This window comes from Aspergillus aculeatus (assembly GCF_001890905.1).
Source record: "Aspergillus aculeatus ATCC 16872 unplaced genomic scaffold ASPACscaffold_2, whole genome shotgun sequence".
NCBI classification, from domain to species: domain Eukaryota; kingdom Fungi; phylum Ascomycota; class Eurotiomycetes; order Eurotiales; family Aspergillaceae; genus Aspergillus; species Aspergillus aculeatus.
Window position 1 is genome coordinate 1,194,090 of NW_017962977.1, and position 20,970 is coordinate 1,215,059.

At 52.1% G+C, this 20,970-nt stretch overlaps 7 protein-coding genes across 7 annotated transcripts; 3 read left to right on the top strand and 4 right to left on the bottom strand.

Moving 5' to 3' along the window:
* Positions 1 to 345: 345 nt before the first annotated feature.
* Positions 346 to 1,890, top strand: cwc25 (U2-type spliceosomal complex subunit CWC25; the record flags this gene model as incomplete). Its single annotated transcript, XM_020202287.1, has 2 exons — positions 346 to 371; positions 486 to 1,890. The coding sequence occupies 2 exons, from the start codon at positions 346 to 348 to the stop codon at positions 1,888 to 1,890; spliced, it is 1,431 nt and encodes a 476-aa protein (XP_020060036.1).
* Positions 1,891 to 2,225: 335 nt separating this feature from the next.
* ASPACDRAFT_111612 (putative AP-2 adaptor complex subunit beta) lies at positions 2,226 to 5,644 on the bottom strand. The gene is made up of 7 exons (XM_020195574.1): positions 5,495 to 5,644; positions 5,177 to 5,438; positions 4,661 to 4,845; positions 4,516 to 4,591; positions 4,083 to 4,447; positions 3,602 to 4,030; positions 2,226 to 3,551 (listed from the first exon to the last, which is right to left on the bottom strand). Exons 2-7 carry the CDS (start codon positions 5,213 to 5,215, stop codon positions 2,492 to 2,494), a joined length of 2,154 nt encoding a protein of 717 aa, XP_020060037.1. The 5' UTR covers positions 5,216 to 5,438; positions 5,495 to 5,644; the 3' UTR covers positions 2,226 to 2,491.
* A 5-nt stretch (positions 5,645 to 5,649) lies between these two features.
* Positions 5,650 to 6,982, top strand: ASPACDRAFT_111615 (ER membrane protein complex subunit 4). Its single transcript, XM_020195575.1, has 3 exons — positions 5,650 to 5,980; positions 6,079 to 6,428; positions 6,496 to 6,982. The coding sequence occupies exons 1-3, from the start codon at positions 5,843 to 5,845 to the stop codon at positions 6,569 to 6,571; spliced, it is 564 nt and encodes a 187-aa protein (XP_020060038.1). The 5' UTR covers positions 5,650 to 5,842; the 3' UTR covers positions 6,572 to 6,982.
* Positions 6,983 to 7,416: 434 nt separating this feature from the next.
* bna5-1 (kynureninase) lies at positions 7,417 to 9,041 on the bottom strand (the record flags this gene model as incomplete). The annotated part of the gene is made up of 4 exons (XM_020199067.1): positions 7,417 to 7,856; positions 7,912 to 8,395; positions 8,453 to 8,796; positions 8,867 to 9,041. The coding sequence occupies 4 exons, from the start codon at positions 9,039 to 9,041 to the stop codon at positions 7,417 to 7,419; spliced, it is 1,443 nt and encodes a 480-aa protein (XP_020060039.1).
* A 164-nt stretch (positions 9,042 to 9,205) lies between these two features.
* On the top strand, positions 9,206 to 10,787 carry ASPACDRAFT_75226 (uncharacterized protein). Its single transcript, XM_020204393.1, has 2 exons — positions 9,206 to 9,788; positions 10,240 to 10,787. The coding sequence occupies exons 1-2, from the start codon at positions 9,447 to 9,449 to the stop codon at positions 10,594 to 10,596; spliced, it is 699 nt and encodes a 232-aa protein (XP_020060040.1). The 5' UTR covers positions 9,206 to 9,446; the 3' UTR covers positions 10,597 to 10,787.
* A 318-nt stretch (positions 10,788 to 11,105) lies between these two features.
* ASPACDRAFT_75228 (putative eukaryotic translation initiation factor 3 subunit EifCl) lies at positions 11,106 to 13,132 on the bottom strand. The gene is made up of 2 exons (XM_020204394.1): positions 12,713 to 13,132; positions 11,106 to 12,588 (listed from the first exon to the last, which is right to left on the bottom strand). The coding sequence occupies exons 1-2, from the start codon at positions 13,019 to 13,021 to the stop codon at positions 11,467 to 11,469; spliced, it is 1,431 nt and encodes a 476-aa protein (XP_020060041.1). The 5' UTR covers positions 13,022 to 13,132; the 3' UTR covers positions 11,106 to 11,466.
* Positions 13,133 to 15,976: 2,844 nt separating this feature from the next.
* Positions 15,977 to 17,975, bottom strand: ASPACDRAFT_22249 (putative C6 transcription factor; the record flags this gene model as incomplete). The annotated part of the gene is made up of 6 exons (XM_020199100.1): positions 15,977 to 16,331; positions 16,378 to 16,551; positions 16,607 to 16,758; positions 16,807 to 16,863; positions 17,188 to 17,727; positions 17,835 to 17,975. The coding sequence occupies 6 exons, from the start codon at positions 17,973 to 17,975 to the stop codon at positions 15,977 to 15,979; spliced, it is 1,419 nt and encodes a 472-aa protein (XP_020060042.1).
* Positions 17,976 to 20,970: the final 2,995 nt, after the last annotated feature.

A 20,970-nucleotide genomic window follows, 5' to 3' on the forward strand; every position in this document is an offset into this window, starting at 1 on the left:
TCCTTGTGTGTCACTAGACTGTACGATGTATGTTCTGTACAGTACAGCAGCTGCACCATTCATGCAGTGGCCAAAGGCACTCCGTAGATAGTCCGTCGACAAGTTGGGCAGAAAGAGCGACCCGCAGTGGCGCCAACCTCCATGCACCTTGCAGTCCGCTCCGGCCACCGCCCCCGGGCCCCGACCGGACCCATCCTTCCTGATTAGGAAGAACAACCCACGCACTGCGCCGGAGCTTCATCCTTCTTCCATTCATCTTTTCTCTTCGCAACAACCTGCCAACAAACAACCCACCACTACTACCATACTCCCATCCCCATCTTCATCTAATTCGCAACCGCAAAGATGGGTGGTGATCTCAACCTAAAGAAGTATGTCCTCTCTCCCCACCTCCCCTTCCAGATCCTCCTTTCCCTTATCACCAAACCCCGTCCCCCTTCCCCTCCCCTCCACTCCACTCAACTAACCAGTCCCTAAAAAAATAGATCATGGCACCCCTCCCTCCTCCGCAACCAGGAGCGCGTCTGGGCGGAAGAGAAACGCGCCCTCGAGGAGCGCAAACGCATCGACCAGCTGCGGCGCGAGCGGGACGAAGAGCGCCAGATCCAGGAACTCCAGCGACTGCAGGAGGACTCGGGCGCCCCGCGCCAGATCCAGCGCGTCGACTGGATGTACCAGGAGCCGTCGAGCGCCACCGGCCACTACTCCGAGGAGATGGAAGGGTACCTGTTGGGCAAGCGGCGGTTCGATCAGATTCTGCTGAAGAACGATGAGAGTCAGGCGCTGAAGAAGGGGGCCGCCGGGGTGGGCGGGGTCGCGGTCGCTGGTGCGGGGGACGGTGGTGCCGCGGGCGCGGGTGCAGGGACGAATCCCCGGGATACGATGGCGAAGGTTTTAGCGGATCCGTTGTTGGAGATTCGGAAGAGGGAGCAGGCGGCTTTGGAGAGTGCGATTAAGGAGGGGGTGAGGAGGGGGTCCCAGGCGGTGGGAGGTGCGGGGGCGAGTGCTGGGGCGGGGCATAGGGAAAGGGAGAGGAGGCATCGGCGGGAGGGGAGTAGGGACAGGGACAGGGACAGGGATCATCGGGGTAGTAGGAGGAGTAGGAGGTATAGCGATGAGGGGGATAGGAGGTCGCACCGGGAGAGGGAGAGGGAGAGGGAGAGGTCACCCAGAGCTGCTGCGGGGGATCGCTCGGAGAGAAGACGGAGGGATGAGAGGGGCGACCGGAGTTATCATCATCGCCGAGAGGATCGGGATCGGAGGGAGGACAGGGATGACAGAGATCACGACTACGACAGGAGAGACCCGGACCGCGATCGCGGCGACAGAGACGGCAGCGAGAGAGAGTACTCCAGCAGGCATCACCGTGACCGAGAGGACCGTTACGACCGCTCTTCCCGTCGGGATGCGCCCCGTGATCGATCGCCGTCACCCCGACCTGATCGCCATCGCTCAGACAGACGCCGTTCTGATGATCGGGGAGATGGTGCTCGTCAGGACGTCCGTGACCGAGACCGACGAGAGAGATCCGATCGCTTCTCTGACAGAAGGGACTACAGAGGACCGAGAGACTCGTACAATCGTGACCGGAACCTGCAGGATGGCAAAAACAACAACAACACAGAGCAGAGAGCCAAGGATTTGGAGCAAGAACGTCAGCGCAAATTGGCAGAGATGCTTTCAAACGCAGACGAGATGGAGGAAACCCGTCGTCAGCGTATTGCAGAGGTTACCGCTGCGGAACAGAAGCAACTCGAGGAGGACGAGAAGCATCGCTCTGAGAAAGGCCGTTTTGTGTCGGGTCTTCATCGCCAACTCCAGGAAGACAATTTGAATGACCGCCTCAAACGTAGTCGTGGTGGACTTGCTCGTTTGGATGATGATGAGTGAGCATTCTTGTTAGGTGCAGCGTTCTACTACTACTACTACTATGGTTTTTTTCCAATGTCCCCGGCGTCTTTGGTGCATTGCAATCGATGGTTGGCGCAGTGATGACAATTCTGCAAACTAGTTTCCATACACCTTAATTCTGCTAGAGGCAGGCAGATTGGGTAGGAAGTGTGTATGATGTACAATCAAAATTGTAAACCATGAATCCTGTCGGCGTTGTGCGTGTAACGCCTCGGTTCAGCGAGGTCACATGATTTCAAATAGAACTGCGAGTATGTAAAGACCACGAATTCGTGTAGATTTCTCCTTCCTTACCCAATTCTATGAATTTCAAGGCATCAAGCTTTTCTCTTTGAGCCAGCAATTCCATCAGTATTACGTCTTATATCAACAAATCCAGCCCCGTTCCCAACTTCTTTACATTTTGTGTGTATTTAAAATGATACATATGATAGAAATGTTAAATAAGAGGTATCACAAGTCCCTGCCTGCGATCAAAAAGCTGGCATCGCTCAAAGGATGAATGCAAGAAGGGAAAAAACCAATGAAGAGTATGAAGAACGGACGCAGGGGAATGAGCAGGAAAACTACGTAGAGGATATTACAGCAGCAACAGCTCTCCCGTCGCCGCACCACCAGCCAACTGGGGTTGATAGACCTGCTGCTGGTTCTGGTTGACCACATACTGGGTCTGCGACGCGCCACCGCCCCCGGCACCGCCGTCGCTGCGACCGCCCAGATCGAGCGCGGCCATCTGCTGGCTGCCGACGCTGTTGAAATAGTTGTCCGCGGCGCTGACGGCGGCGTTCATGTCACCCGCCGCCGCGCCGGTCATCGGGAAGCCCGTCGGGTTGGCGGCCGTCGCGGCCGTGGGACTACTGGCCGCGACCTGTGCCGCCGCAGCGGGAAACTGCCAGCTGGCGGCGCTGGTGGCTTCCTCTTGCGGCTTCTGCAGGGCGGGGCTGTACTGCAATCGTCTGGTTCGCGCATTGCGGAAAACCTGCTGGACGGGCTTCAGGTATACCGTGGCCAGCGTGCCGACATTCAAGCACAGCTCCTCGAGAGTCTTCGGGTCGAGTTTCTCGCTCTCCGCGCTGATCGGCGGTTTCTCGCCCATGACGACTTGTTTGGCGGCCGCGGGGTCGGTGGAGAGGAGCCGCCAGTACATGTACCCTCGGTCGCGGAGGTCGGGGTCGTCCGTCTCCTCCGTGCACCACTTCAGCACTTGGGGGACCAGTTGCTGGCCCTTGGTTGGGCGTTGGATGAAGAACTTCACCGTTGCGGTCAGGAGGGCCAGTTGAACCTCGATGGTTTCGTCGTGGAAGGTGGCGAGGTAGTCCTGAAGAAGGCCGTCGGAGTTCTCGATGCGGTCCGCGTATTGTCCGATTATCCAGATGATGGCGGCTTTGGCCTCTGGCTCATCGAGCTCGTCGATGTTCTGGATGACGTTACTGATGATGTTCTCGTATTGGTTGGGGTATTTGCGGAAGATGTTTCGGATGACCACGGTCGCTTCCTGGACGATGTAGGGAATCTTTGCGTTGACCAGGTCAAGGAGAGTGTCGATACACTGCCGTGCGGCCGACTCGATCTTGATCGCCAATTTGCCAATCGCGCGCACTGCCTTGCGCACGAAATGGACATCGATCTCTGTGGCATACCTAACCATTGTTAGCTGTGCGATCATCAGGACATCAAAGGGCAAACTTACTCCCTGAGCTCCGCAAGCACCACAGAGATGTTTTCTTTCGTTGTCAGCATAAATATTAATTCCAGCTTTGTTACTTTGACATAGATTGGATCGTTGTAGTTGCAGAAGAAGACGCGGATATCGTTCCGTAGGACTTCCGGCCTCTTCTGTAGGATTAAGATGGCATTGCGTAAAGCCAAATACTGGACTTCTGGGGGCTTGGAGAGAAGGGTGACTAAGGGCGGTGACAACTTCTTCGCTAACGAGGTAACATGTCTCTCGTCGACGATATAGTTCATGAGGTAAAGGATGACCCGGATCGAAGTCAGAACGACGGCAGAGTTGGAATGCGACAGGCGAGGAGCAATACGCTCCGCCAGCAAGAGCGCTTCAGCGGAATCTTGAGGAACATAGGACATCAAGGCCTCGAGAATGTATGATTGCCCCCACCTATGGGTCTTATTAGCAAAGGACTGGTTTCATCAGGTACAGGAATAAGTACTCGGAGCAGTCTGGTAGGATCGAAACCAGCTTCGACGCACTGGCGTAGTCAATGGTGAGAGAGATCGATTCACTCCGTCCCCAAATATCTACCAAGGAGGCAAGGACGCTGGATACCACCGTCGGGTTCTCGTCCTTGAGCATGCTGTTCAACCGGTCGATCAGGTCGGAGCTTTCAACCATCTTCTTATCGTGCTCGTAGAGCTTTGCGACGCAAAAGGCGGCCGTTTTCCGGACGTAGGGATCCATATCCTGCATCAATCGCTTGACCGGTGCGACTGTGGCTTCAACAAACTCGCGAACGTGGACATATGAGATCGTTCGTAAAGCCAGAGCACGCACGAGTGGGTTGGAATCTTCCATATCCTATGCGCTCGTTAGGAAATCCATCGAAGTGCATCCAGGTGGGGAAGAAAGAGGGGCATCATCCATACATCGACCAGAATCGGCAACGCCTTGAGCGCAATATCCGGCTTCGCCCTGGAGTAGTTGACCAGAAACAGGAAGCACCTGTATCATTAAAGACAAGTCAGCGCCGAACAATTGTATCCGCAATCGGTTTTTGCCCTCTCGACATACATCTTTTTGATTTCCAAACTGGGCAGGTTCATGCAACCGATCACATCCGGGAACAAGGCTACCATGTCATTGTTGCTCATCGTCATGTTTGCGACAATCTTCTTGAGGGCGATCTTCTTGGCCGAATGGTTCTTATCCTTTTTCCCACCGCTGTTGAGCTCCTGGCGCAGTTCGGCGACTTTGCCCTGTTTAGATTGAGAGAATGGTAAGCCATCTTGCGGACTATAGGGGACCACACTGAGAAACATGGGATCACAGGGAGTCTTCTCTAGAACAAGCGAGGACTCAAGTGTGTGAGGTGGATAGGATTTCATGGATGACCGAAAAGAGGTTGCCCCAAGGGTGTGAGGAGGAAGGAATAGGACAGTGCTCGGTTCGTATGGAAGAGAGCCACCGTCGAGTGTGATTCGACAGGATTGAGGAGGGGGAAGATGCGGAAGGATAATAGGAAGTCACCAGGCCAAGGCCTCAAAGCGACCGACGAAACGGAAGAGCAGTGCACGCGCAAGTACATACCCTTGCGAACAACTTCGCATCTCCCCCGCTAGAACTCATTGCGTCGGAGGGTTATAGGTGACGAATCGGGCGAGGTCAGTGGCTTGGTACTATTCAAAACAGGGCTGGCGCAGGGTTTGAAGGTGATGATGTTTCAAAATCGCAGGTGCATGTATAGCGACGTTGGTTCGTGTCGGTATGCTAGCTTCGAGGGGGAGGAGATCTTTAGCTGGCCGCAGCTTCCATGACCTTTCGAGAAGGAAGAGGGGTGTGCAGGTGGGTGCTAAAGGAGTCAGCGTCGCACGGAGGAATGAGCGCGGAAGCGGATTGGGGTCCAACCTAGGTTCAATGGGAAATATCACTGTCTCCCCCAGTTCGATCCGACAATCAAGAGAGAAATCCAAGGTCGAGATTAACAAGGTCAAAAGGGGAACGAGTCTCGATCAGGGTCTGGGTTGGATTGAGAATCAGGAGTGGATCGGGAGCCGCCAACTCCGCCCGCCGCTTGTGGAGAAATTCCCAGTCCGGATGGAGGAGGAGGGTTGTCATCATCATCAATCAACATTCTTCCAGCTTGACTTCTCCGCACCGTTGCCCATCAACAACCACTCTAGTACGCTACGCTTGCTTGTGCTCAGCTCCCTCCTCGTTATCTCATATTTGAGTCCATCAAACAAAAATTGGAGGATGGCTGCGCAACCTCTCAACCCGCCTCCACCCCCAGAATGGGTGGTCAGGCTAAACACCCCGATGCCGCGCCCAAGCAAAGAGGCCGCCAAAATCCCCGATCCTCCAGGCTATTCGAAGAAGATGGGCGGTAAACATGTATGTTCTGTCATGAATACTCCCTACTCCCCCTGCTCTCTACCCCCCCCCCCCCCCCCGACCGGCCCCCGAACTAACCCTTATAATCGCGTCCGCAGCTTGCGCAACAGTCATCGACCGCCGCCGCGCCGACCAAGCCCGAGGAGACCGATACCCTGAAGTTGAAGAAGGCCTGGGAGATTGCCCTGGCTCCCTCCAAGCAAATCCCCATGAACGCGATTATGATGTACATGTCTGGCAACAGTCTCCAAATCTTCAGCATCATGATGGTCTTCATGCTCTTCAAGGGCCCCATCCAAGGCCTCATCAATACCAACACTGTCTTCACCAAGTTCGAAACCGAAGGCACGCGGGGCAAGCTTCTGGGCGTCAAGGCCATCTATGTAGTAATGCAGCTAGTCTTACTTTGCTTGGGTATCTGGAAGGTCAACGCGATGGGTCTCCTGCCGTAAGTGGGCTCTCTTCTCGCGCGGCTGCTGGGCTGGACGGATGGCTAACATTCTATCTTTACACAGGACTACGAGATCAGATTGGTTAGCGTGGGAGTCAGAGCGTCAATCGTTGGAGCCGGCTTATTTCGCATTTGGATGAATCTCCAGGATGTATGTTCTATATTAGGTACAGAATGTTGGCGCACAGAAAGTATAAAATGGCTCCAGGGTTGATACGAAACAAGTATTTCGTGCAAAAGAACCGGGACCCTGCGTTAATTAGGCTCGTACTAGGTGCACGTGTGTAGCAGTTACCATACTTTTGTACAGTACAGATGGCCACACTACTAGGTAGGGCCGCTCGACTCCCAGAATAATCGGAGCTTCAAGGACAAGTACCATTGCAAGACTATAAGCAGGTATGGGCTGGTCAATCTTGGTCAATCTTGCAGCCTGATTGATCTGGGTACGATCCGCTTATATATGTAATGATAAAGGAGCTGATTACGGACCTTTTTAGCAAGTGATGCTGGGACAGGCCAGACTTAGGCGTTGTTTAGTAAAGACAACTGACAAACTTATTTGGTTATTAGTAGGTCATTTCCGCTACTATACGTAATAAGTAATTCACAGGAGAACTATTCCTACATAGCAGGCTTCAAAACTGCCCTCTTCGTACTGCTTCAAATACTTGCCATGTATGAGAGGAATCGCGAAAGCGATCTCTTTTCTCGGATGATTTGATATGAACAGGATATACATACATGTGGAGCCAAGGACACATACTGAAAGACTAGACCCTTCGGTGAAGCTCCAATCTATATCTGTCAATATTATTGATGGTATATTTGGATTAAATAATTATCCTCGTCCCAGAAGCCTTGCCAAAAGTTGACGTTGACCCAGGAATCTCATAGGTCACGGTCGATTGCATGGATAAGAGGATGGAAGGATTTGGTCGTTGGAAGGTTTTCTTTTCAAATCACAGATATACATGTTGTATGTTCACTTACGGGCGTCCAAAGCCTGCTGACAGGCCTTCAGAAAGACCTGACAAAACTCCCACACATCGACGTACGAGTTGTACATAGGCGCAGGCGCCACTCGAATGACGTCTGGCTTCCGTTCATCTATCACAACACCGTGCTTTTCCAGAACTTCGAGAACGCCGTCGAGAAGACCCGGTGACAAGCGCAGACTGAGTTGAGCACCCCGCTCTGCTGGATTCGAGGGTGTGATTATATTGAACGGTCTCTCTGGAAGCGACTCGGACGGGTACTCCAGAAGGAGTTGTTCCAAGTATGCCGTTATCTGCAGGGACTTCTTTCGGATCTGCGCCATCGAAGTCCGGTTGAAAAGTTCGAGGGAGGCCGCAAGCGCACTTAGATCCAGAACCGACGGGTTCGAGAGCTGGTAGCCTGCGGCACCTGTCTGAGGAACGAAGTCTGCGGAGAGTGTGAAGTTAGAGCATGAGGCTTGAGATATCTTGGGATGCCATACTGTTTTCCATCAGGAACCGCGTCTGCTTGTCTCCTCCCCACCAACCTGACAACCGCGGGCGGAAGGGTTGCTCTGCAGTGCCAATCTTATCCCTGTCTACTTTGCCGTGCTTCTCGTGGACAAAAAGGGCCGCCATACAGCCAGGACCGCTGTTGAGGTACTTGTAGGTACACCATGCAGCAAAGTCCACGTTCCAGTCATGCAATAGCAGGTCCACGTTGCCGGCCGCATGGGCGCAATCCCAGCCAACCAAAATGCCCTTCGACTGGGCATACGCGGTGATCTTCTTGATGTCGAAATACTGCCCAGTGTAAAATTGGATGGCAGAGAGAAGAATTACAGCTGTACTCGAGGCATGCTCATCAATGACACGAAGGATTTGCTCGGTGGGCAAGGTGGGGAATTTGGAGTTTTGGGGCTCGATGAGAACCATGGCGTCTTCTGGGCGAAGATCGTGGTGTTTGATCTGAGACTCAACGGCGTACTGTCTCCTTGTATGTCAGTGGCTGCTCTTCCGGTCCGCCCAAGATCCGACACGTACATGATCACTTGGAAATGCTTTGCCCTCGATGATGATCTTGTATCGCTCCTTAGTAGGCTTGTAGAAGCTCGCCATCAGCAGGTGCAGGTTCGCTGTCAGCGTACCCATCACGGCAACCTCTTCAGGGTGAGCTCCAACAATCGGCGCCATCAACTTCGACCCAGCCTCGTCAACGTTGACAAAGGGTGGAAGCAGCTGGTCATCATGCGATACAAAATGTCCCGTCACACCCTTGATGGCCCACGCTCGCAAATAGTGGTCAATATACTTGCGAACATTGCGGGGCTGGACTCCAAGGGAGTTCCCGCATAGATAGATGGATCTTTCCTCGGCCTCCTCGTTATCTATATCAACGAACAATGCTTCTGGTTAATCCATGGTCCATGCAACAGAAAACATGCTCGTTTGACGTACATCCATTCGGTAGAGCCAAGGTCTTCTTCTTCAGATCATTTTTCGAGGGGATGAGAAATTCCTGTCGGAAGTGACGTAGAGGATCCTGCGCATCAAGCGATTGCGCATATTCTCTTGTGAAGTCAGAAAGTGGGGGAGCACCATTTGCGCGCTTTGCGCGCAGATCGGGAAGCATTGTGCTTGATGCTGCAAACCACTCCTTTATCTTGCAAAGCTGGACAGAACTAATCAGTACTTGGTTTGGTGAATAAAGGGTATGAGAAGTCAGACCGAGTTCTATAGTCAAATCTCGACAAGGGTTAGCTCTTAGAGCACGATTGGCACCCGGCGCGCGGTTCGGTTTAGTTCCCCGCGATCGGTTATCGGCCAGAAGGCGGGCAACTGCACGGTGATTATTCTGCCGGTGTCTGCCGACGGCCGATCAACCAATGATGCCACGCCGCTCACTCTGACTAACGGCAGTATCTTTGGGATGATGATATATAATCAGTCACGCCTCTCGACAATCCGAGACGTCAGTGACCACGATAACGCCGCCAATCCACTAGCTCCTTGATCTTGGAGATCGTTGAAGACCATCATGTCTCGTCCGGTATTATCATCCGTCGTCCGCCGGCTATCGCGTCCTCACTCATCCATCTCCGCGTTTTCGCCATCGGCCGCGCCTCCGGTGAACTTCGCCGCATCGTTTTGCGACACGGCATCCCTCCGGTCCAGCTTGCGTCCTCTTAACAAAGATACGAGAGGCATCGCGTCCCGAAAGCTTACTACGCGATACTCCGTGCTCTTCTACAATGCAATCCGCCTGCGCTACCCTTTCTCTTCGTCAGCGATCCGGACGAACGCGAAGATCCTACAAAACCCCCGAGTTGACGAGGATGGAAACGAACTCACAATCAAGATATCCCCGCGGGCCGCAGAAGTAGGTTTTTATCTCTCTTTCAACATCTTGATATTTCAGTATGTTGGGTTGTGATGGAAGCTGGGTACTCATGCATCGGACGGGAGTCGGGTTATATGCACAACCCCAAAGCTATGGCAGTGGCAGGAGGGAGGTCATATGGTACCATCGCATTAAGTACCATGACCACTCTTCGTCTAGTACATACGACCACAGGGTGTGGAAAATAGGGCTTCCCGTCCGCTCAGCCGTACTCAAGCCACACGCCGGCCGGTTAGTAGTTGGGTGGGTGACCACCAGCGAATCCCGGCTGTTGTATGTTTTTTTCTTTTTCTTTTTCTTTTTTCTTTTTTCTGTTATATCTTGGGGCCTGTCGCTGTGTAGCGTGGCTTCAAGTCCTTTGTTCCGTCCTTGATTTCTACCTATTTGCATTCAATCGCGGGGGTATTGAACTAACGGCTTCGTATTATAGCGGCTTCGTGAGATCACAGACCCGACCTCCTCCCCGTCGGCCACGAAGGAGGAAAACCCCTACGACCACCTCCGGATCACCGTGACAAGCGGCGGCTGTCATGGGTTTCAGTATATGATGTCCCTCGAAGCAGCGTCGAAGATCGACCCCGAAGAAGATACCGTCTTCAAAGCGGAGGACGCTCCTGCCGGACCCGGCGAGGCCAAAGTCGTCATGGATGAACCTTCGTTGGAGTTGCTTCACGGAAGTACGGTGGATTACACGATGGAGCTGATTGGAAGTCAGTTCAAGATCGTCGACAACCCGAGAGCTTCAAGTAATTGCGGTTGCGGGACGAGTTTCGACGTTCTGGAGTAGGGGGGGGGGTTCGCTAAGGGTCTTGCGGATCATGGTTGTCGGGCTTTCCTGCTCCCATTTCTGAGGGCAGTCGTGCTCTGTTCTGCCCCATGTATTATACTTGGGAGTTGGCGTGCATCAAACTACCACAACATAGCTATGCTTAACCGAATAGATTGTAAATAGTATATCCCCACTCCGCTTCTGTTGGGATTGGCTTCTGTTGGGATTTCAGGCGCGTAAAGGTATTCATACTTGCAAATTTTATGGTGGAATGGAAAGGATTAAATAACGTCATCATCTATTTCATCATGGAATCACTACAGCCTTGTGCTCTGCCAGCTGCATTCTTTTTGGGTACTGTGCAAGCAAGCAACAAACAAAAGCATGATGCACAGCCCAGACCGGACAATGTCGTCGAAACAGTAAGCAAAAACCAAAGCACAAGCATAATGGAATACGCCGCGAATTAATCAAATCCTCGAGAATTTCTTTTGTGTCGACTCCAACCCGTAACCTGATCGGTTTCAAGGCCCCAACCCTAAGAAAAAAGCATGGACATTTGAAAGAAAACAACATGGAGGGATAATATGAAAATAGAAATAAAAGGCATCATAACTTGAGTGACGGGGTAAGGTGAGAGGATCAGTAGGCAAAAGGGGGAGGGGGATGGGGATAGAGGTGGGAGCTTAAGCCACCAAGTCACTGTTGACCTCAATTTCGTGCATCCATAGGGTCGAGTTGCCCGGTCAATCGGCACTGGGAGTGCCGTGTTGTCCACGTGAAAACCATCGACCCTTGTGGCTATGGAGACGGAGTGATCGCATCTCCGAGATCTCAAGCCTCAAGCTCTTGCGTCTAAGACGGTGATCGACGTATTGGGCTGTCAATCTAGTAGACACGAGCGAGGTTGCGAAGGTACCAATCAACAAGGCGGCGTCCAGCCTTGGTCTCACTCACGTGAATGAGGTCCTTCTCGAGAGCGTAGTCCAAATCGTTGGCGATGGCCGGTTCACCTTCCAACAAACCACCCTCAACCCAGCGGACCTGGCGGCTACGCTGCTTGTTGATCAGCAACCAAGAGCGGAGCTTCTCAGGCTCCACCTCCAGGAAGCCAGCCAGCTTTTTCAAATCCATGGTCGTGTAAAGCTTGAGGTAAGAACGGATGGTAGGGTTGTACAGGGTGTTCTTGACCTCATCCATGAAGATGGCAGTGTGGTGATCGACCGGGTCAACGTTAAGGGCAGGGTTCTCGAAGTCAGGAGGAGTGGGGCTGATGAACTTGGGGCAGGCAGAGCGGAAGAGCTCCTCGAACAGAGGCAGGGCGTCGGGACCACCGTGCTGCAGGCGGTTGAGCTGCTCGCCGTACTTCTCACGGAGAGCCGAGTGAATGGTGTCATCCAAGCGAGTGGGGTGGAGGGCAACACAGATAGCGATCAGAGCGTACATCTGGTCGTTCTTCTTGGCGATGGCATCGTAGCTGTTGCCGCCCTTCTGGAAGTTCTTGGTGCGGGAGACGTAAACCAGAATGTGGCTGAACATACGGATGGCGTCGGCATAGCGGCGCATCATCATGTAAGAGAAACCGACGTAGTAGTAGGTCGTGAAGTGAGCAGCCATAACACGGGCGAACATGGCCTTCTTGTTCATCTCGATGTCATCAAGAGTCTTCAGGGCGAGGCTGAAATCACCGAGCAAGCAGTGGACACGCAGAAGTCCGATGATGGAGAAGTATCCCAACATCTTGTACAAAGGACGAGAGCCATATTCTCCTGCGACGGCCAATGGGTCCTCACCACGCTTGATGGCAGCCAATTGCTCGTTGATTTGCGACCTTTGGATGAGGGAGTAAAGGACGTTAAGGACGGAGTAGCAGCCCCACGTGTTCGGGTTCTCACGCAAGAGTTGCGCCTCCTCCTCGTTGGAGCCGCTGCGAGCGACACGGTTGCGGTAGCGACAGAAGGACTCGAACTGGTAGATAAACTCGTCGATAACATCCCAAGCCCAGTAGTACTGCATAAACAGAAGGTTAGGTGATTTTAGTCCAGAATGCCGATGTTCACGTCGACCACACAACAACTTTCAACGAAACCTCGACGCGCGAGACGTTCTGAGCAGGGCGGGAGAAAGAACATACCGAAGGAACCTCCAACTCAACCGGGCCGTCCGAGTTCAAGATGTAGTGGAAAAGGCTGCAGTAGTTATCGTAGCTCGCAAATTTAGTCTCCAGCGTGGCCTGGTATTCAAGCGGGGTCGCGGCGGCGGCGAGCTGTGCCTGGAGATCCTGTGCCTGCGAGCCAGCTCCAAGAGATGTGGTCCGGTCCAACTCGCTCATGCCATCATCATAGTTGACCTGCTCGCGGTAGTCGTTGACAAGGGCCTCCTCCTCAACATCGGACTCGTCGCCCAAGTTGGGGTGCTGGTTGGCGCGCTCTTCGTAGGACATGTTTGCAACAGAAAAGCGACTGTTGACGATGATAAGATTTCCGAGTGAGCGGGGGGCGGAGATGGGTGGAGAGAGGGCAGGAGAGGGGGCACGTCGTCAGGCGTAGCTACTTGGCGTCGGCGTGTGGGATTTGGATTGTTTCGGCGGAGTTGAATTTTGAGGGTTTTCGCTTGGACGGATTTGTGCTTATCTTATCTGTGCATAGCTGGCCTGCTGACTCATTTATGCAGCCGACAGATCAAAAAAACCCCCAAAGACTTGCCGCTTGCCATAGGTTACCGTGCCTTCTACTATCTATCCATTCTGAAAATACAGAGCCACTGCGTCGGGCACAGATAATGATCCATGTTGTCTTTGGTGACTAGTATGCAAAGATCGCCTGAGCTAAAATCGGGTCACATTAGACAGGCCAGGATCCTCCACACTTATTGGCTCAACACGGAACTGGTGAATACATATAGTGAGGTTATCGACACCAAGTAACCTGAAGACCTGTTTATCTTTAGAGTTAGCAGGAACACCCAATAGCTCTTACGACTATACTAGAATCGCTTTGTAGTATTCGTTTCGAACCAGTACACTCTTACTTGCCGTGATCCAGGAAAATCACAGGGGTCCCAATACTGACTCATGTCTTCCACATAGAGCTCGATCATTCCCAGAGAATTTGCCCAGCATACATAGATGAGCGACACCAGAGAAATAAATACGCGTAGTAAGAATTTTGAAGTGTGAGAAGCTTATTTGATAAAGGCAAGATCCCATCCGAACCATTATGGCGCCCTTTTCAGTTCTCCGAGAACACAACATGACAGAACTTGGGAATCCCCATCCGTGGCTGAAATCACTTGAGTATTCGAGATATAAAAGCGAAAGGATTACCATCAGAGTCATGGATATATAATGGGAATGAGGTGTGGCATGGAGGGACGAAGGAGCATGGAGTGAGTGGCACGCAAGATGAGTAGCACGCCTCCGATTGGGTGAGAGGGCAGCCGGATACTTCTACCGGCCGCTTGAAGAACCTTGGATTGGATGCGAGGTGGTAACCTAACTACTCCGTATGCTACGCAGTAGCTCACCCTCCCCAGGGAGCCGAAGGCAGAGTGCCTTGCTTTCGTCCAGGAATGTTGGGAGCAAGTTAATACAGTTATAATGGCTCGCGGTTCTTTATAGGAGAGGCAGTTCCTCTCAGTCCGATTCTTCAGAGGGCAGGGATTCAAGGGTAAGCCCTGACCGATACAAGGTGTCAAGATCTGATATCCGCATCGATTATCATAGATCTCGGATAGGATTCTCTTTGAAAATCAGACCTTGGAGCTCTATTCCTTGCACAATACGATGCTCTAGACCTGGTTTGGTCAAGAAAAAGTGATAGCGTAAAGGATTCGACTGCCAGCAGAGCCTAGCCGGTTCGGTAGGTCGAATAAGATAATGTAATGAATATGGTATGTAGGTCAGTTGTGACTTGTGACTAGTAGTAAATAGTGCTCCCTGCAGGTACGGCCACGACCTGACTCGTGTTTCTATCCCTTTTTTCTTACGAAAAAAAAAGGGCGAGGGTCAACTGCCGCATCGGAGCTCCACGCCCATGATCTCCCACACACACACACACACACACACACACACATGCACATGCACATGCACACACACAGGCACACAAGCACACACAAAGGCACACAAGCACAGACACACATATCTTGCAGGGCAAGAAGGAGGTTCGGCCAGTGGACAGAATCTTCCGGATCAAGCCAAGTATAAAACCCGGAGATCCGAGTCTGTGGAATGAAGGACAAGCCTACCATGTGCCCCTTCCGCTTCCCGCCAACCAAGGTTGCTAGTGCCACTGTCGCTCCAGAGCCCATCATTGGGCATCCCTTCTTCGGAAATCTTATCCTATTTGACTGTCATTTGTTCACGCTTCATTCGGCCTAGATGTCAGGCCTCAGCCCTGGGTTGGTGGTCTCAAACTTCTTCACGCTGCTACACTCTTCCTCGCTTCCTTCTTCCTCATTCTCCAGAGCTCTACTCCGTACTCGCTTTATCAACGCAATCTTCCTCTTGCCCTCGACATACACCGCTCAAGGCTCTGGATGCAGGACTGCAATAGCGTGGTTACTTTCATCCCATTTAAACACTGCAAGAGACCTTGTCACCACTCCAATGAACGAGCTCGAATTTAATCGGGGAGACCATTACCAATAGTGGCGGTGGCGTGTCACTCTGGTTCTCCAGAGAATTTCTACCACCTACCACCTACCACGAAGCGAATCGCGGCGCTTGCGAGTGCACACAAGACAATAATCCAGGAAACTTCGTCACAACCATGCTTATGCTTGACGAGTCTTTGGTAAAACTCTTCCTGCTTGACACGAACTGATCTCACAATGCCCGATGTCACAATGTCTGATGCCACATAATCGGTCAGTCTCACTGGTTTTGTGGGTGAATCTGTGCGTCTGTCCATCTCGTTGACAGTACCTGCTAGCGTTGGCTCACAGCCAATCGGATGCATTAATACCTCTACCTTTTAGCACCTCGTACGCTTCTTGTGGTAAAACGGCGTTAGAGGCTTTGATTAGCTGTTCGAACTGGAGACACATCTGCTCCGCCAGAACAAACCTTGTGCTGCACGCCGCCATGAACCGGCATAGGTCTATTATTGGCTCCCACGACTCCTCATCCTCAATGAAGACTAGCAGAGCAAGAAGACTGCGATTGGCAGGCTCCAACATTTGTCTTGGTACTCGACGCAGTCCGAATCTAGCTTCAAACACACCGAGATACTCGACAACCCTCTTCGCCGGCTCGAGTCGGTATGAACGGACCTGCTCGGGGGTTGCTTCCACACGCTGGTGATCCCAGAGATGTTCGAAGAATAGCAATACTGTGTGATGGTATTTGATACTTGATAAACGGTCAGAGGGGTAGGGAGTGACATTACTGCTGGGGTTCTCACTGCACAAGTAGGACATGTGGAAGCTCTCGTTGCTCAGCCTCTGAGGCGGGTAGGCCTTCTATCACGAGTTGCAATTGATTCATCAAGTCATTTGCCGTTGCTTCGATTTCAGATTTCGACATGCCCCATGATTCGATAAACAAGAACTCCTGAATCTTCACAGCGATCTTTGCTAGAAGGATCGTGCGGTTGAAAGTTGCACCGAGTTGGGCTGGCAGATCTTGGAAATCATCCTCCTTGAAACGCGGGTATGCACTCCACATGAATCCTTTGTCGTAAGCATACGCCGTGTCAGGGTTACACCACGGAGGCTCAAGATCTGGGGCCCTGCCGCGCTCAAATGACATTTCCCTGCACGCCTTAGCGAATTGAGGCAAAATGGAATTGACATTCTTACGAGTTCATTATGTACAGTCCCCAGGCGGCAACTGCATAGACATGTCGGGTCTTGACCGGCATGTCTGATCCCCAGTGCCTCCTCGGGGAATGGAACAGTCCGATGTCTTTGGCAAGTTGTACAGCTTGTTTTAGCATCAGCCAGCTGGCTTGTCGTTGGCCCTGAAATTGCAGACTTTCCGTCGTCAGTCTGTGCACATATGGAGCGAACGCGAGTATATGCAGCATACAAACGGCTCATCAAGGTCACTGCCTGAATATTGGCTAATGTAGGCCGGCCCCGCTCTGCCTTCCATAGCCTTTCTGCTTCCTCAAAAAAATTTTGGCCACGTGTAAAATCGATGCCTCGGATAGCACAGATTTTTGGATAATCGGAATACGTCTGGCCAATGTTAGTCATTGCCGAACGAGAAGGACGAGAATTACCTACTGCTGCGACTGCTAGAATGCTGCTCACGAGAAGTGGTGTGCAGAAGCGCGGGTCGCCCTCAAGCCCATATTCCAATTCGATTGCTCCTTGACAACCCGGTTTGGCCCTCAAATCATCTTCTGAATCTTCAGTCTTGGCCTCTGCTGAGATTTCGATATCTGGAGAACGCTGCAACTCTCGCAATTTCCCAATGTTCGGGGAGCTTTCTGTCTTTGAGAATCTCTCATTGAGATCTGGATCTGGTGAACTCTCATCCTCCCCGAAATACTCGATTTTTGAAGGCGGCTCGATCTCTGGAGACATCTCGATTCCTGAAGGTATCTCGAACTCTTCAGACACCTGGAACGCTTCGAACTGTGGTGTAGCCTGTGGATCGGCTACCATGTCGATTAGGAACGAATCCTGATCAAGGATCTGGGAAAATGGATGATCCCAAGTGAAGTACAGGGATACGAGGTGCGAAACGACAAAGTCATCAGCGTCGCAATAGGTCCAAGATGATGGTACCTGGTACAAAGGAGTATCACAGAGCCTCTCGATTGTTAAGCGCATGGTTTTCTCGGGGTCCGAGAGCTCTTTCGGAAATTCACTGTCATCTTCCGCCTCCTCACTCTCCGAGCCCTCCGAGCTTGAGCTTGAGTCGCTGCTGGTCTCCTCCGTGCTGGGCAGCTCAAGGCCCTCGACTGCCGTGGCAATATCCTCGAACTCATTGCAACGAATGGCTTCCAGGATCTCATAGGTATCAGCCTCGTCTGCATCGCGAATCTTGTTGAACAGGCTGGTCAACAAGCCCTTATAGTGTTGAAGCTCCCCCTGAGTGCGTCTCACGGCGACTTTGCGTCTAAGGTCGAGAGATTCATCGAAAACACATGCAACTTTGGAGGTTTGACATGCTTTGCAAGGGGCCGGGCGTCCGCTACACTATAGTCCGCATGGTTAGCTCAAAGATCGGCACAATCTAGGTGGAAGCACCCTCACAATGAGCAAGAATGTGTTTGTCTGGAGAGAAGGGTAGCGTTCACGATTACCTTCCTCTTCGCAGCCTTACATGACGTGCAAGCAGTGGAGTTCTTCCTTGACTTTGCTATTGTTGTCACTGGGGCTGCAAACGCGCCGCGTGGCCCTGGAGCGAGGGTAGGCAGAGTTCTGCCCATGTGATTATGATTCATCTGAGCCAGCACGCCTCTTTCCGGCGACGGAGGCGGGGTGGTTGAGAGCCCGGACAGCCTATCTCATCCCTAGGGCTGGAATCAGGTCGCTCACAATTTGCTTGGTCAGCGCCAAAGCAGTTGGGCACATGGACACGCTGCTAAGGATGTGTCTCATCAAGGTTCCCCAAGGAAATTCGCCACAGTCTTGATTGTTTACCTAATTTAGCAGACGAGCAGGTCGAGGTTCATGTCGTATGCCTGGTAACAAGGCGTAGCCTTGATCATTCAGTTGTCGCCAAACAGACGCCCCGCTTCCGGCATATCAGCAAAGGCCATAGTTTTTCAATACCACGACATAAGAGGCTCTCACGATCGATGGCTGTTAAAGAATGTGGGGAACCACCGGGGTGAGCAGGCGCCGACGCGGTTGAAGGGGAAGGAATTGAAATATGTACCCAACAGCAGTTGGAATCGCTTGACAGACTAAGAACAAAGCCTACACGTGATCAGATCGTCTAAGATCTTTCAACATTATGCCCGGGCACAGAGCGAAGGACTGAAGGCGGAGTAGAGCAAGAAAGATGACAAGCACGGAGCTCGCCTTAGCAGGAAGCAGTTTTGGGCGACGATTGGATTACGAGGAGTTGGCTGCTGGCTCCAATAGCGCAAGACTGGGAAACTGACAGAGAGACGAATAATAAGCGAGGGAGAGAGAAAGGGAAAGAGCGGCAGAGCCAGTAACTAGCAACGCGAGACAGCCTGAGTGGAAGAAATCAAGCATCTCCACGGATTTCTCAGTGAGGGCCAGAAGAGACCTGTGGTTCAATCACAGAGGTGGTGGGAACGACTGGAAGTTGAGCTTGGAGCTGGAGCATTAGCTTCGCATTCGCGGTACCAGTTTGATCCGCCACAGGTTCCCACATCGGCTACGTATCAAGACAAGTTCGTTCACGACGCGGACAAGCGCGCCGGCTTCTCGACCCCCGGCCTTTTCCCCGAACCTCAATGAGTCTGCTCAGATCTAACTACACCTACCCCTTTCGTGGGGCAGCCTGGGTTGGATTAAATGTCATATTGAATCACCGATCAGCGTTCTTCGTCAATTTGATGATTGAACACCAGCTGCGCCGCGAATGGGCGCCGTAAACCTACTACTACCTGATCGATCGACCGCGGACCGTTAGCCAACTTGGGTGAAGTTTCATTGCTTGCCCAATATTATCTCTCCATGCCGCATGTGTGCTGGCTGCACCTCTACCTAAGGGTAACAAAAACATGCACCAGTAGCACGCGCTGACTAGTGCAAGGATCGCAACTCTACGCGAGAAAAATATCATAAATCTGCAACTTTACAGGTCGGGGGAAAGAAAGAGCAGGTAAGGGGACGTGGGAGAATGGATCCGCAGGCAATCAAAGAAGAGCCACCCGGGCATGGAGCAAATCCATGCCATTCGCGCCTCATCACCTCAAGACTCAATATCACAGGTGGAAAAGTTATCCGAATGGACTAGTGGCGGCCTTGGATTTAGATTGTTCCATTCGGAAACCCATCAGGTATACTCATCCTCAAGGCAGATGGGCCAGACTCAATATAAACGTTGTATCAGGTCGGTGATTAGTGGTATATGACAGGGAAAGGGGTCCAGCGGTTGATGGTGTCTGGCACCCTTGCCTGATGTGGCCTAGCAAGGGCCTATGGATGCGTTGCATGCGAGTGACAAGCTGTACTTACTCGCAACCCCCTTGGTACTTTGATATTCCGGCCTTGTGCGGCGACAACCTGGACTCCAGTGAACGTCATATGCCATGTGGCGAAGTGGCTGGATGGTCCGCGACTTCGTCTTTAGATCATAGCACAAACAAGCGACAGGCTTGAAAATTGCTTGCGTCACTTAGCATAAAATGGGGCGGGATCCAGCGGCTAATGTTCGGGTTGTCGGCCTCAGGGCCTCGAGTCTCTTTTTATTAAACTTATTCAACCGTGCCTTGGACTACTTCAGTTTCAACCATTTACGGAGTACTACCGGCTCACGGCTCACGGCTCACGGCTGTCTTACACTGTATGGGGTAGGTACCATGGCAAAAGTCTACCATCGGACTTACTTACCAAGTCGATGATGGAGGACCGGAATTTTTTTTGGGATTTTGGACCGGTGCTTTGAGCCCATTCGGTCCCTGCCGGAAAACCCAGACTCGCCTCCAATCACCCACCTGACCTGGTGGGCGCGATCTTCTTGGCCTCATGGCGATCATATGCCCGCTTGCCAATGAAGGGCATCCGGTCTCGGGATTTGGTTGTTGACCATTGGAAGAGTAGGGGTATTTGAGCTTTGCTCGCTGCGGTAAGCTTGAACGGCCAGCTCGTGGCGTCTCGAAAAAAAACCCAAGCTGGTCAATACTGGAAGTTTTCGGGCAAGAGAATTATCTTATTGCTTATTTGAAGTTCCTAGGTAAGGTAAAGCCATGGGCAAGTGGTCGAAGTAGGCTAGAGAGAAATAGGTATAAAGACTAATATACTACTATGTAACAAAAAAGGAATGCCGGAGAGTAGACAAAGATCCATGATCCATGATCTCATGATCCATAATTGATATGCCGAATATTGCTCTCTTTTGAGGTGGTCCGAGCGGCCTTAGCCAAGCTCTCGAGTCGTCGTCCGCCTGCCTATCACAGTAAATAGTCTTAATTCTGCAGGGCTGAATGCCTGGAAATGGTAGGCGGTGACTTGCCCGGCGCTCGGAACCAGCATCCATTAAATTGGGGGATCCGAGCCCCAAGGCGCGCATCTCCCTTTTTGGTCTTGCGTGCCGAACGGATCTCAGTTCCAGCCTACAACATCTAACTTGGTTACGTACTGTTCTCCAGCGCAGACTTGAGCTTCCATCGATTGTCGTCGTCTTTTCGGGGGGGAGGCGCGGGAATACATCTCCGGCATTGCATGGCATTCATTAGATCAGCCTCCTGAGTATGTAAGTTGGGATCTGTTACTCAAATAAAAACTCTTTCCTACCCC